Consider the following 14,017-nt stretch of genomic DNA (forward strand, 5'->3'; position numbering starts at 1 on the left):
TTATATAACTCATAAACTCAACTCTTCCTAAAAAAAGTTAAGAATATCTAGGCATATTAATGCCAGTTTTTAATTTTGTTATGGAGATTAGAATGGGTAGGATTTCGATATGGAGAGTAGACGTGTTTTACCTGCATGTGGTGTCAGCGATGGAGTAATCGGACGGTGCGAATTGGAGCTGACAAATCAGACGGTCCGAGTTCCTCGTGACAAAACAAATGGTCCGAGTTGTTTCTCTCCAACCACGTGTTGCATACGTGTTGCATGCGTGTTGCTCCCATAAACAGTGCCCTTTTAACCCCACACCCCCTTCATTGCATGCACACCCACGCCCTCCGAGTCACTTTCTCCTTCATTGCCACCCAGCATCCATTTCTTCTTCTTCTTCCTCTTTGAACGCTGTCTGCTTCATTTACTTCACTAAAAAAAATTTAAAATGTCAAAGAAACAAAAATCTAAAAATGTTGATCGTCCTGAACTTCACATTGAAAAATATCTCAGCCATTTTGATTATGTAAGTTTATTTAATTTGTTAAATTTTTTTATATTTTAAAATTATAATTATTATTTTTAGAAATTTAATTATAATTATTGTTGTTATAAGTTGAATTGAAGAAGATATATGTGACTTAATTATTATTTTTATTGATAAAAATTTAGAAATATATGTTTAAATAAAGTGTAAATGTAGTTAATTCTTGTTTAGAATTTTTTGTAATATAATAGATTAGTAATAAAAAATACTATTTTAGAATTTTTTGCAATAATATTAGAAGTTATAATTAAGTAGTTAGCTGTTATAATTAAGTTTAGAAATTTAAGAATATATATTTAAATAATAATTAGAAATATCTATGTTTAAATGTAGTTAATTCTTGTTTAGATTTTTTTGTAATATAATAGATTAGTAATAAAAAATACTTGTATAGAATTTTTTGTAATAATATTAGAAATTATAATTAAGTAGTTAACTGTTATAATTAATTTTAGAAATTTAGGAATATATGTTTAAATAATAGTTAGAAATATGTGTGTTTAAATGTAATTAATTCTTGTTTAGAATTTTTTTCAATATAATAGATTAGTATTAAAAATGACTTGTTTAGAATTTTTTATAATAATTTTAGAAAATATAATTAATTAGTTAACTGTTATAATTAATTTTAAAAATTACAATTTTATAAAGCATAATAATTTTTCGTAACAATAGATAAATTGAATCCGTGTATAATTTTTTGGAATAATGTTGATCATTTTGATTAATAATTAGGATATGTAAAATATAATGTATTTACATTTTTGGTAATAATTATTTATTTATTGTTAGCCTTTTAATTGACAAAAATATGTTATTGTAGTTGAGGTTTTAATATTATTACTGTAGAATATTATTAGTTAAACAGAAATTGAAAGTATCTATTAATTATTATTATTTGTAGTAAGTTAGAAATAAGCTCTAGGAATATTAATTAAATTTAGAAGTTAAAATATTATTACTTAGTAAATTGGATTCAGTAAAATTATTTGTTTTAATTAGATTTTTTAAAATTATCTATGATAGTTGTGAAATTTCAATTAATATTTGCTATGCTTTTGTAGACACTACAACAATATAGATTATTTTTTAGGGTTATAATGTGTAAAAGAAAATTAAAATTTGTCAAAAAAACAAATTTTGACACTATTTTAACTATGAAAATATGTTAATAAAAGTTTTGTCAAAAATAGTATTTTTAACATATAAGCGATTGTGAAAAAAATTTAAATCTTATTTTGATAAATATTGGCTGTCAAAAATAATTTGTTAGAAAATTTTGAGAACATATTTTCTGTGATACTTATTAATTGTCAAAAATACTATTTATTTTGACACTTATTGACTATAAAATATTCTCAACAAAAAATTTTAACAAAGAATGAGATGTGACCTTGAAACTAAAGAATAAATTGAGATTTTGAAGATAAAGAATGAGTAGTATAATCCTAAACTGAGAGCAGTGTGATGTCAAAATTAACAGAGCCCAAAAAAGAAAAAAATAGTAGAATAAATTGAAAACAAATGAGTGTCAAAATTGAGGAGTAATTTTCTACGGTCAAATTTTTCGTCAAGAAAATATAGAAAATTTGACATTTGTGATATTTGTCAAAAATATATATTAGTTTTGACATTTAATTATGGTGTTAAAAAATAAAGTGTCAAAATAACTCTATTTTCTTGTAGTGAGAGTTCACAGATATTGACATGTGATCACTCTGTCCCTCTGGATCGATACAATGAGAGGATGGAAGAGCATTTACGATCTACTGATTTTTACCATGTGGCCCAGATTGGAGTAGTCCAATATCAGAAAGCACTCGTAAATATTCTAGTCAAAAGGTGGCACCCGGACACACATACCTTTCACCTTCCTGTTGGTGAATGTGCTATGACACTGGAAGACGTGGTTATGATTCTCGGTCTTTCGACGGACGATCTTCCAGTCACAAGAATGACTCTGAGTAGTTTTGAAGCCTTAGAGATGGAGTGTCTACACCAATTTGGGGTTGCACCGAGAAAGTCGAACTGTAAACGAAGCTGCATAAAACTGACGTGGCTACGGGATTTAAAAGAACGGTTACAGTTGACTGATGAAAGCAGTATACAGGTATATGTGAAGTGCCACATTATGTTGTTGATCAGTACGATCTTGTTTGGAGACAAGTCTGGGGAATCTGTGCACTGAAAGTTTCTGCCTCTGCTCCGTGATTTTGCTAGTACCGGACAGTACAATTGGGGATCAACATGCCTAGTACGGGGCGTTATGCAGGGCATCACATTTTGACTATAAGAAAATCGATGGTCTGCTAACACTTCTGCTCGGTTGGGCTTGGATTCGCCTACCATATCTAGCGCCGGTTCCTAAAAAACCCCGCAGTTTTTCGCTTGCAAACAGCAAGTAACATTATCTTACATTTACCCCGTATCTTCATATTTAGAATCTATTTGTGTTAATGAAACAAGTTATATTAGGTGGCGTAACTGCGAGCGTGGAGACCGACTCATTCATTTCGAGTGATGCAGTAGACAAACAGGTATAATCACGTTCTTACTGAGCTTCTCATGGCTCCACAGCATCCCTTAGATATTTACATGTACTAGTACCGTTCAAAATATGGCAATCACTTGAACTTGTCGGATCTTGTGATTAATTAAAGTGTATACAGGTGAGGCATGTACTCCAAGTGAGACAGGCAAAGGCTACAATCTCAGGGTTGATCCACCACGTCGTAGCGCTAGTCGATACACTCCATTTGTGTTCAATAAGGCTTTTGCAGGTATGATGCCTTGAATTTTATCAAGAAGTTCGACTCTATATGCCTGATGCAAAACATGTGGAAAGCTCTAGGAGGTGACCAAGCTCTGTTACTGCGTGCCACAGTTGCATTTATGGATTCGTGTCGGTCCAATATTAGTCCCACACCATCCCGAGTAACAACATGTTGTCGCAGGTTACTAAGAAAAAAGTGTCACGCATCAGAAGTCTCTCCCTCCACAATAGTAAATGCAATTGAGATGATATTGTTGTTACCATCCTTTGAAACAGCCACTAACAGGCAACCCTTATACTTTCCGTACAAGTGAGTCTCATCCACCTAGACAACTGGCTTACAATGTCTGAATGCTCTAATGCAGGGGTAAGAGCTCCAGAAGACTCGATGCAATACCTGGATATCACTTACCAAATCATCGCCTTGATATGCAGGCATAATATCAAAATGGACGACAGATGATGGCTCTTTATGACACATGGCCTCAAACCATATGGGCAACGCTTCGTACGATACTTTTCAGCCTCCAAATATTTTTTCTACTGACTTTTGCTTAGCCAACCAAACTTTCCGATAACTGATGGTGTAGTTGAACTTCGATTTCACTTTTGTAATAACTGATTTTATCTTTAACGAGGGGTCAGGCTCAACCAACGGTTTTATGGCATCTGCAATTGTATTCGTATCCAGCTTCGAATGATCCTGAGAAATGGTAGCTCTAGTACAAGGATGACTGCCATTATACCTCCTTATAACCCAATAGTACTTTCTGCTGATCATGCTAACTTTGATAAGTCAATCACACCCTGACCCGTACTGTATACAATTGGCATAAAATGTCAACGGCTCCAACTCATACACCCGGTAGTCTACACTTCTTCAGAGAGTATACTCTTTCATCACCTTAATAACAGCTTCCCTAGAACTGAATTTCATCCCCATGGCAAATTCACTATCTGCGACAATAGAAATTTCTGTCACGACGGCAGCCATACCATAAGTATTTAATACACGATTATTTAATAACCGAAATTAAAAGTAAATCAGTACTCACTACATCAATAATGATATAAATAAACTTTATATTAGGTTATTATCTCAATCTTAATAAAATAAAAACATAAACACATAAATAAATACTAATTAATAAATACAAATTAACTAAATAACTAAAAATAAATACTAATCAACTAAATAACTTAATAATACTAAAATAAATACCAATTAATAAATATTAATTAACTAAATAACTAAATAAATATTGATTCCTAAATACTAATTAACTAAAAATATTATCTTAAACTTGACTAAATAAACACTTTTACAAATGTTAATTGAGTATATTTTCACAAGTCACTTAATTATTTGGTCCATCGATCAATATCAACTATTACAAAATTCTAATCCTTCTTATAAATATAGAAAATTACGTACCTGCACTCATATATTTCGGAAACTCCTGAGCATGTATGGCTTCCAAATCCAAAACTCGTATGAAAGATGGCTCCTCAAACGGCACTTCGTTTGCGAGTGAATTTGCCACGTCTGTCACATTCGGAGTCACAGTGCCGTCACCTTGATCTTCATCTCCATTTGGACCAACTTCGTAATTGCTTTCAAACTCTTTCTCACTGTCCCTATTGTAATCTTCCCGTACAATATTTCGGTTCACCTCAGATTGTTCGAATTCAATGTACAACTCGATGAACGAGATTTGAGCACGACTTTTAATATACATTGAAAACATCTCTTGCATACTCGCTTCTTCGTTATATATTTGGTTTGAAATTGAACGAATCCACCAAATACTGGTATGGAATATCTGTATAAAATACATGATATTTTTCTTGACATCTCCGAATCTATCTTCTCACAAATCACACCTTTAACCTCTTCAAATGAGATTGTGAAGTGAATAACAACATCTAACGGATCTTCACAAATAAATTTTACTCCTTCAGATATTTGCAACAACATCTGACTAAAATAATACACCTTCAAAAGGATTCTATCATCCATTTCTCTCACTCACTTAAACAGAAACAAAAACTTCACTATCAATTTTTTTTTATACCCAACAAGAGAGATATAGGACCATAAGAAAGAAGAAAAGCAAGTCAAAGAAGACGAACAAAATTGGATTTAATAACCTTTTTACGCGTTACACACCTTTTTATATATATATATATATATATATATATATATATATATATATATATAAACTCATTCAAAAATAATATATAATAATTAACTCGGACAGTCAGATTTGATTTTTCAAAAATAAAAAAAATTACTACATATACAAAATAAACGGTTCGATTAGCTTCTATTAAAATTCAAATCTTCCCTCCATAAAAAATAAATCCTCCAATTTATTTACAAAATTTTTCTCCCAAAAAATTCAGATGACCAAAACTGAGCAAAAACTGTTCTATAAATTTGTCTAATACATCTAAAATTCATAACCAAACACAATTTTCATAACAAAAAAAATGACCCTAATAATGCTATTAAACTTTTTCCCGCTTCATATGGTCAATGATTCCTTAGTCCCCATATAGATTTGACCTACGACACACTGATTTTGTTTCTTCTGGATCTTAGTTTTAGTTTTTAAAAAATAAAATAAAATAAATTAACAATTAAATTTTGTCTAGAATTAATTAGTTTTTGAAAAAAAAATATCAATTACATCATTTTCAATAATAAACAGTGAATATATATATATATATATATATATATATATATATTATTAATAGATAGCACAAAACAGAACGAAATTATCTATATATTTTGTTATTTACAGTAGTATATTACTATCACATGATGAGTATGAAAACGATATAGTTTTAAATAATGAAATATTCATTATCAGTTGAGTTTCCATAAACTTTTATCAACAGTATTCTATTTATTACAAATCTTACTAAAACAGGTGATGTTTCATTTTAAAAGTTGTTATCTACGTAACAATCTTTCATAAATAGATACGTTATAATAGTTAACGATATATATAAACATCACTGTTAAATTTTACATAATAAATTAAAAGAAAATAACATAACATATCCATGGTAAGCTATTATGAAAGACCAATTGATATTTTTTTAAGAGCTAATTAGTTTAAAATAAAAATTTTTAAAGACCTAATTATCAATTTACTCAAAAAAATATTCCAATAATAAAAAACGACATAAGTACTTACAGATAATAAACATAAATTAAATTTAAATATAAAAAATTACATTATATATATATCCTATACTAAACTGTAAATTTAAAGTAAGTCCAAAATTTTAATTTTAAAAAATTTTAAAAGATAAAAATAAGAATTTGATCCGAAGATATTTTTCTAAACAAAAAGCAAACTTCAATATATTCTCCCAAATCTAATACATTATCATACTCACAGTACTCGTAAAAGAAAGAACAATAAAATACTATAAAAAAAAAGAAAATATGAGTAAATTTTTATAGTAATTTTTTAAATTCACTCAATTATCTAATTTGATTTTTGAGATTTCAATTCTTTTATAGTGGTCTTTTACATTTAGTTTCGAGTACCATAATAATCTCTGGATTCATTTTCGGTATTGACTCAGCCAATGGGTGTTAATGTGACTATTTCTTACCATGCTGGAAGTAACCAAAACAACATCATTTTAATTTGGCGCCCAATATTGGAAAAAATGACACCTTTGAAGTTCAGTTTCTTGCGATTGATCAAACATAGAAATTCGATCGTCTTCTGCACTTTCACTATCGTTTTCTCTCTTTTTCTCATCTTCTTCTTCAATAGTAAAAAGCTAGGGTTTAGGTTCTTGCTTGCAATTATTTGTGTTGCAACTACGCTGATGATAATAATAAATTGGTGGGTTAGGTTATCTTCTCTTCACCTGGAAGCAAGTATTTGCGATATTATTATCTACAATAAAAATAACCTTTGTTTTTTTATTTTTTTAAAAAAGAAAATATTGATTATTTCGTACAATAGTTTTGTCGGTGAATTATGATATAATGAATTTTTATAATTTTTTTGCTTACTAAGGTTTAAAAAATTTTGATAGTAAATTAGAATTTATATTTTGTTTTACAAGGGGACTGAATTGATCATTTAGAATAAATGACTTACAATAAAATCATTCAAAGAGACTTATAACTATCACATCTATTCAATTCTTGGACTATTTTTATAGAAAAAATATATGAATGCAATATGTCTCATGCTCCCACTTCTTATTATAGTTTCAGAAAGTTTTGATTAAGAAGAAAAAAATAAAAATAAAAAGAAGAGAAATATAATTTAGACAATTGGGGATGAATTAGAATTTTATAATAAGACTATAATTAAATTGAGTTCAATTACAATCTTATCATTTTATCTAATTATTGGTAATTTTTAGCGTGATAAAAAATAATTATATCAATATTTGGTCAGTTGAGATAATATTAAAAATAAATTTAGAGACCATTATATTATTTGGAACTAAATGTAAAAAATTATTGTAAAAGAATAAAAAAATTAAAAAATTAAATTAAATAATTAAGTGAATCTTAAAAATTATTATAAAAATTTACTAAAAAAATATATCACACAAAAATAAACAAACTTAAGAATAAAATAGTAAAATAAAAGGAGGAGGAAAGAAATAAATAAATGAGACAAAGAAGAAAGGAATAGAAGAAGGGAGGAGAGAGGCTAAACGAGGGCGGCACGGGGAAGGAGAACATAGGGAAAAAGGAAAAAGATGGTAGAAATGGTGAATGAAAAAAAAAGGACAAAAAGAAATAAAAAATATGGGTAAAGAAGCGGAGAGGAGAAGGTAAAAGAGAGGAGAAGGAGATCACCGCTTTTTTTTTTTTTTTAATCTTATTACCATAGTATATACAAGATACACATTTAGGGTAATTCATCTAAATAAATTGTTTCATCTTTAAAATTATGTAAATGTATTGTTTCCAAAATAAAGATGCAAATGCATTGTTTCACATATCTATAGAAATTGCTATTCGCAGTAGCGGTTTAATCTGCTGCTGTCAACCGCGTATTACGTTGAATTGTGGCAGCATGGAAACCACTATTATCTGCCGCTGTTGCTCTCTAACAGTTTACACACGTGTCCCAATGCACATAAACCGCTACTAGTAGTAGCAGTTTATGACCAATCATAATCATACAGAAACTGTGACAAACAACAACAGTTTCTATGCTACCACAATTCAATGTAATCTGCGGCTGACAGCAGCAGATTCTGTGTTTCTGTAAACCGCTACTGTTAGTAGCGATTTCCATAAATATATGAAACAATATATTTACGTCTTCATTTTAGAGACAATACATTTACATAATTTTAAAAGTGAAACAATTTATTTAAGTGAATTACTCTACACACTCACCAGATAAATTCGTTTTTATTTTTACACATCTGAGTAAAGCCGAATTCAAACTATGATATAATTCTTTGGAGGCACCTAATGTACCCCTTAAATTAATTCCAACTGCAACTTATTAACCCGTCACTTTATGGTCTTTCATTTGCAGCTAAACATTATTTTTTTTTCTCTCTTAGTTTGACACATCAAAAATTAATTTATCGTAAATTCTATTTAAAAATATACTATTAGTTAATAAGTTACTATATACATAAGACGAGATTCAAATTCTAATATTTATTTAAATAAATTAATGTCAGCTTAAATTGAGTTTTAAAAGAAGTTACGTATTTTTTCTCTTTTCAAAAAACAATTAACAAAAAAAATTATTTCATATTTGAATAAGTTTTTTAAAAAGAATTTTCAGGTGTTAAAAATATTTTTTGTTTATGTTTTATTTTTAAAAGTAAAATATTATTCGCTTTTAAACAAAATAAATAAATAATTTATTTTTTTAATAGAAATATTTTATTTAACTAATATACTAACCCAAGTAAATTTGTAACAAAACATTATTGTTGGATCTTATTTTGGAAGTTAGGTGTTTTTGTTTTCGGTATTGTTCTTGGTTTATAGGCCTTTGGGCCGTGAACCCATTAAAAAGAAGTATCTCTCATGTACCACACATTGAAATTTAGTTCAGAAGTTCCAGACCAAAAAAGGAAAAAAATTAGTTCAGAAGTTGGTTAATGTAGAAAATAATGCAAGTATGCAACTTAACCCAAATAGGCTGCATATACAAGGTTTTAATACTGCTTCATAGTTCATACTTCATAACATGGTGGTTACATATGTTTAATCATTTGACTTCTCTAGATTTGTTAGCTAGACTTTTGTTGCACTATATTTCTTTTTTACTTGTAGTTGTAGATTTATCCAGATGAATCTAGATCTTTCTATGCATTGCAGCAATGTGCAAAATGCATCATAGAAACTCATTTGAAGGGGCTGCAATAATTTTATATAATTAATTAATTGAAGCATAGGATTTTATATATCGCAAGACAAGGTAAAAGTGAAAAGTAGTTCAGTCTTATTAGGTTTTGCAAAGCCTAGCTAAATCGCTAGATATACACTTCAAAAAGCCACCACATATTAGTAGTGCTTGCCTGCTTGGTGCTATTGCCGCTAGCTAGTTATATTAGTGGTAGATAACTAGAGATAATGACGGATATGCACCAAGCAATTAACTGCTAATGACACCAGTGCTCTCTTGGAATTGGAGTATTGGACCAAGGGTTTTAGAAATTTACTGTACCGAAAAGATAATATAAACGAATAAATAAATTATCAAAAAATAAAAAATGTTAAAAATCAACAAATATTAAATATACATTTTTAAGATGTGATTTTTTTTTTCAATTTTTCGTTCTAAATATGCATCTAAATATTCTCACCACAATATAAAATTCATTTGTTACTTGCTAAAAAAATATTTTCTAATTATTTTTTTCAAGCATATAGATTCTCTCTTCCTCTCACTTTTATTTCCGCAACTTCGCACATTGGTATTTCAATCAAGAGAATTTGTTTTCCTAAACTCTTCATCTACCTTTTTTTTAAGGTTTTTATGCTAAATGAGATTTAACAACCTGACTAATCCATTATCCATTATGTCAGCGAGTTGGACATACTAACGGACACACATTCAATAGCCAAACGATGGAGAACACACAGGAAATCTTCAACTAACAATTTATGAAACGTTAAACGCAAGAAAACAATATAAATTTAAAAAACCCCAAAAGGGGGAAAAAGCAGCATCTTTTTCTTAAATATTATTGCTGGATTTGCCTTCAACCTAGAGATTGAAATCACCATCTCAACTTAGAAGAATGATATAAAAAAAAGCAGCCCTTGATGTCCCACGCCCACCATTCTGTTACAACTCACAATAATCCTTTCCCATCATAAACCATGACGACCAATTTTCCCACCTCAAACAAAACAAAAAAGAAAGAAAAGAAAATTGATCAAATAACAGAAAGCACCCTCTCTCCAAGCAAGGTCACAAAAACCATCGTCCTACGCCCAAAGTGTATAACCAATTATCAAAACTATAGACTAATGTTCACCTAATTATTAATTAATTGTATAATCAATGTCAAAAAAAGCAGTGTGGAAGTTACACCTTCCGTTTGCTATAGTAAACCACACCGCATCCGATAACTCTCGCTTTTTTCTTAGTTTCCGAAAAAGCCCCCGAGCTTTTTCCATCTATGCTCAACTAATATTCACACCATACCATACGAGTCACCACCACTGAGAGGCATAAAGAGAAATTTGAAGTTTAAAACACGTCATTCTTACCCGGAACCCCTTACGGGACGGGCAACCGGACCAGCCGGTGACCTAAACCCAACTGTCACCGCATCATAAACGCACCAATGAAAACCGCTATCCATTCCCGCCGAACAGTGCTTGCAAGCCGCACCGCTGCCAGTGGCCATCTTCCACACGAACCTCTCCTTCTCCATCTGTAACTCCATCAACCGTTTCTCGTACTCCACTCGACTCAAAACCGAAACCCCCGCGCCGGCGTACGGAACGACGTTGTTCCGGCGTAGGAGAACCACGTTCGCCGGCGACGAGATGTTGTGGTTGATGATGTTGTTGGCGCTGCCGTTGCGGGAGCCTTTGTTGCGTGTCCGGTTCCGCTTTGGACGCCGGGATCGCTTGACGTAGAAGAAGGATGAGGCGGCCGCGGAGCTTTCGGCGGCGACTATGGCGGCGACGTTAACCTTTGCGGTGATTGGGATTTTGCGACTGGTGCCGAAGGTAGCGAGATAGACGGAGAAGTGGTGTGGGGACATTCCGATCTTCTGGCTGAGGAAGGAGAGGAACTTGTTGAAGTTGAAGGAAGCGTCAACGGTGAATTGGCCGAGGGTGGACTCGGTGTCGCCGTCGAAGTAGACGACGGAGATGGGGGCACCTTCGCTGTCGAACATTGTGTTTTGGGATGAAAATTGAAGTGACGACGACGCGAGAGGAATGATTGAAGGAGTGACGATGTGGGGGGAATTAGAGGGTTCTGAACTAATCGAATATATATAAAAGAATAAAACGTATAAATAAATACAGGGTAAAAGAATGTGCCGTGGCAGTTTCGTAATTTGAGAATGGCGGTGATGGGTAGCATTGGAATTGGAAGTATGTGGAGACTGAATTGGTGACTTGGGGGTCAAGGAAAAAGGCAAAACCGAATTTATTTGTGGGCTGCTGGGCTTCCCATGGGATCATCTATTTATTTAGGTAAAAAATACGTATCTTTTATCGTATAATTACCCAATATAATAATTTAGCTAAATTTATTAAATTATTTAATGATTCACGGTTATTAATATTGTATAGAGATAAATGTAGGTGAGTTTTGTTATTTATTTATTATGAATAAATTACCTTTTCTTTAACTCTTGATTGACATTAGTATTTAAAAAAAAAAACACTATTCATATTTTAAAACTTGGAAGTAGTATAAAATTACGTTGTTATTAATTAATTATATATTTAAATTATTTTTTAATTAATAACATAAAAAATTTGTATTTAATTATTAAAAAAATATGATATAAAAACAATATTTATTATAAAACATATAGACATAATAGAATTGATACAGTTTTATATATTTGGAAAGGTTAATGAAATAATAATAATAATAATAATAATAATAAATAATAATAATAATAATAATAATAATAATAATAATAATAATTTATCAAAAGCAATACGAAAAAGGGGATGTAAATTGAATATAAAACTCCAAAATTTATATGAAAAAAAATTAACCATCAACTCAATATAAGTGTGTATTTTTGTATGTAAAGTTAATGTAATATATTTTTTTAAACGAAATTTTAATTAAGCTCTTCAATATACATAAAAATGATTATTTTTACACCCCTATGTGGCATTCAAATAGAACCTTTGTAAATTTAACCGCGTAGAATTTAAAATCATATTATAAGATATAATAAGATTTCCACAGAAAGAGGTACATTGACATAGTAAGTGAATTCTACTCTCAACAAAATAATTGAATGGGATTCTAATTTAGACGAAAAGTATTTGTCTCCAATCAATCTTGCTAACACATGTTTATAGAGGCCCTTTGAAAAGGATATTAAAATTAAATATAAACACACAGAGAATCATGCACCTCCTAGATTAATCTTAGATTTGCTTCAAAGAATAAATTATAATTAATTTTTGTGTGGTCTAACACTTAATTTTGAAGGTCATGTGTTATTAAAATATTTTAATTTTGTGGGATTATTCATAATGTTATACGTTATGTTATTAAATCTATTGAATTCGTATTAAAATTATCTCAAATTTCATATATAAAATACAATGGGATGTTAATTGATAGTATATACAAAAAGTTAATTTTGTTTTTTCATACAATAATAGTAATAGTAATAATATTTAAAATTAGAATTTCATGCGTATTATCCACACACCCTGATCACTACTAGACTACTAGTAGGGTTGGCAACACTATCCGAATTTACGGTACCTATCCCGTCTCTATTCGTTCGGAGCGAATAATTACCTGCTCTCGTATCGGAGCGAATTTTAGCGGAATGGGTTCTTGGGCGGGCGGGATGGGGTCAAATTTATATTAAACCCGTCTCTACCCTCCCCGATATATATAATATATATGTAAATATATATATTTTTAATATAAATATATGTAATATATATAAAATAATTAATAAAATAATTAATAATATTGTATCCTATTTAAATTTTAATTTTAATTTATGTTATGTATGTAAATAATGGTTATATAATTTTTAAAATTTAATTTTATTTATTAAATTTAATAATTATAAGGGCGGATAGAAGCGGGACAGATACCTGCAGGAGCGAGTTAGGGTTTAACATTTTACTACTCACGGATAGAGACAGAGCGGGTTCAATGTGAATTTTTGTAGGGTGAGACGGGACCGAGTAGAGAAAAATCCACCCCTACCCACTCTGTTGCCACCCCCTAACTACTAGTTAAATAATAAGGTTTTAAACTAAATAAATAATAAGGTCAAGTTCAGTAATAATTTGAGCAAATAATAATAAAAAAAAGTGATTCAATCTTCAAACGTTCCCTACTAATTCATGGGTCGTTTCCGTGGATATGTTTTGGCTGATAGTAGAATTTTCTACAATTTGGTTATAATTTTTTTTACTACTTTTTATAGTCTTCAAACTAGGAAAATTTCCTTTGATTGAATACAAAGGTGGATTTGCTGCTGCTGCTAGCAGTTAACTTATA

General features: G+C 30.2%; 1 protein-coding gene across 2 annotated transcripts; it reads right to left on the reverse strand.

Moving 5' to 3' along the window:
• Nucleotides 1–9,662: 9,662 nt before the first annotated feature.
• On the reverse strand, nt 9,663–11,770 carry LOC130954880 (uncharacterized). Of its 2 annotated transcripts, none has more exons than XM_057881658.1 (2): nt 11,053–11,770; nt 9,663–9,690 (listed from the first exon to the last, which is right to left on the reverse strand). In XM_057881658.1, the coding sequence occupies exons 1-2, from the start codon at nt 11,688–11,690 to the stop codon at nt 9,678–9,680; spliced, it is 651 nt and encodes a 216-aa protein (XP_057737641.1). In that variant the 5' UTR covers nt 11,691–11,770; the 3' UTR covers nt 9,663–9,677. The 2 variants fall into 2 exon arrangements, with proteins under 2 accessions (XP_057737641.1, XP_057737640.1); XM_057881657.1 differs by lacking the exon at nt 9,663–9,690 and adding an exon at nt 9,777–9,994.
• Nucleotides 11,771–14,017: the final 2,247 nt, after the last annotated feature.

The sequence above is a fragment of the Arachis stenosperma genome, chromosome 10, assembly GCF_014773155.1.
Source record: "Arachis stenosperma cultivar V10309 chromosome 10, arast.V10309.gnm1.PFL2, whole genome shotgun sequence".
NCBI classification, from domain to species: Eukaryota; Viridiplantae; Streptophyta; class Magnoliopsida; order Fabales; family Fabaceae; genus Arachis; species Arachis stenosperma.

Excerpts from the sequence above, each read along its gene's own strand:
- LOC130954880 (XM_057881657.1), bottom strand. The coding sequence starts at position 11,690 with ATGTTCGACAGCGAAGGTGCCCCCATCTCCGTCGTCTACTTCGACGGC. Across the intron at positions 9,995-11,052 it reads CGTCCCGTAAGGGGTTCCGG|TAAATTTCTAAAACCCTTGG; the intron begins GTAAGAATGACG and ends TTTTCGGTACAG.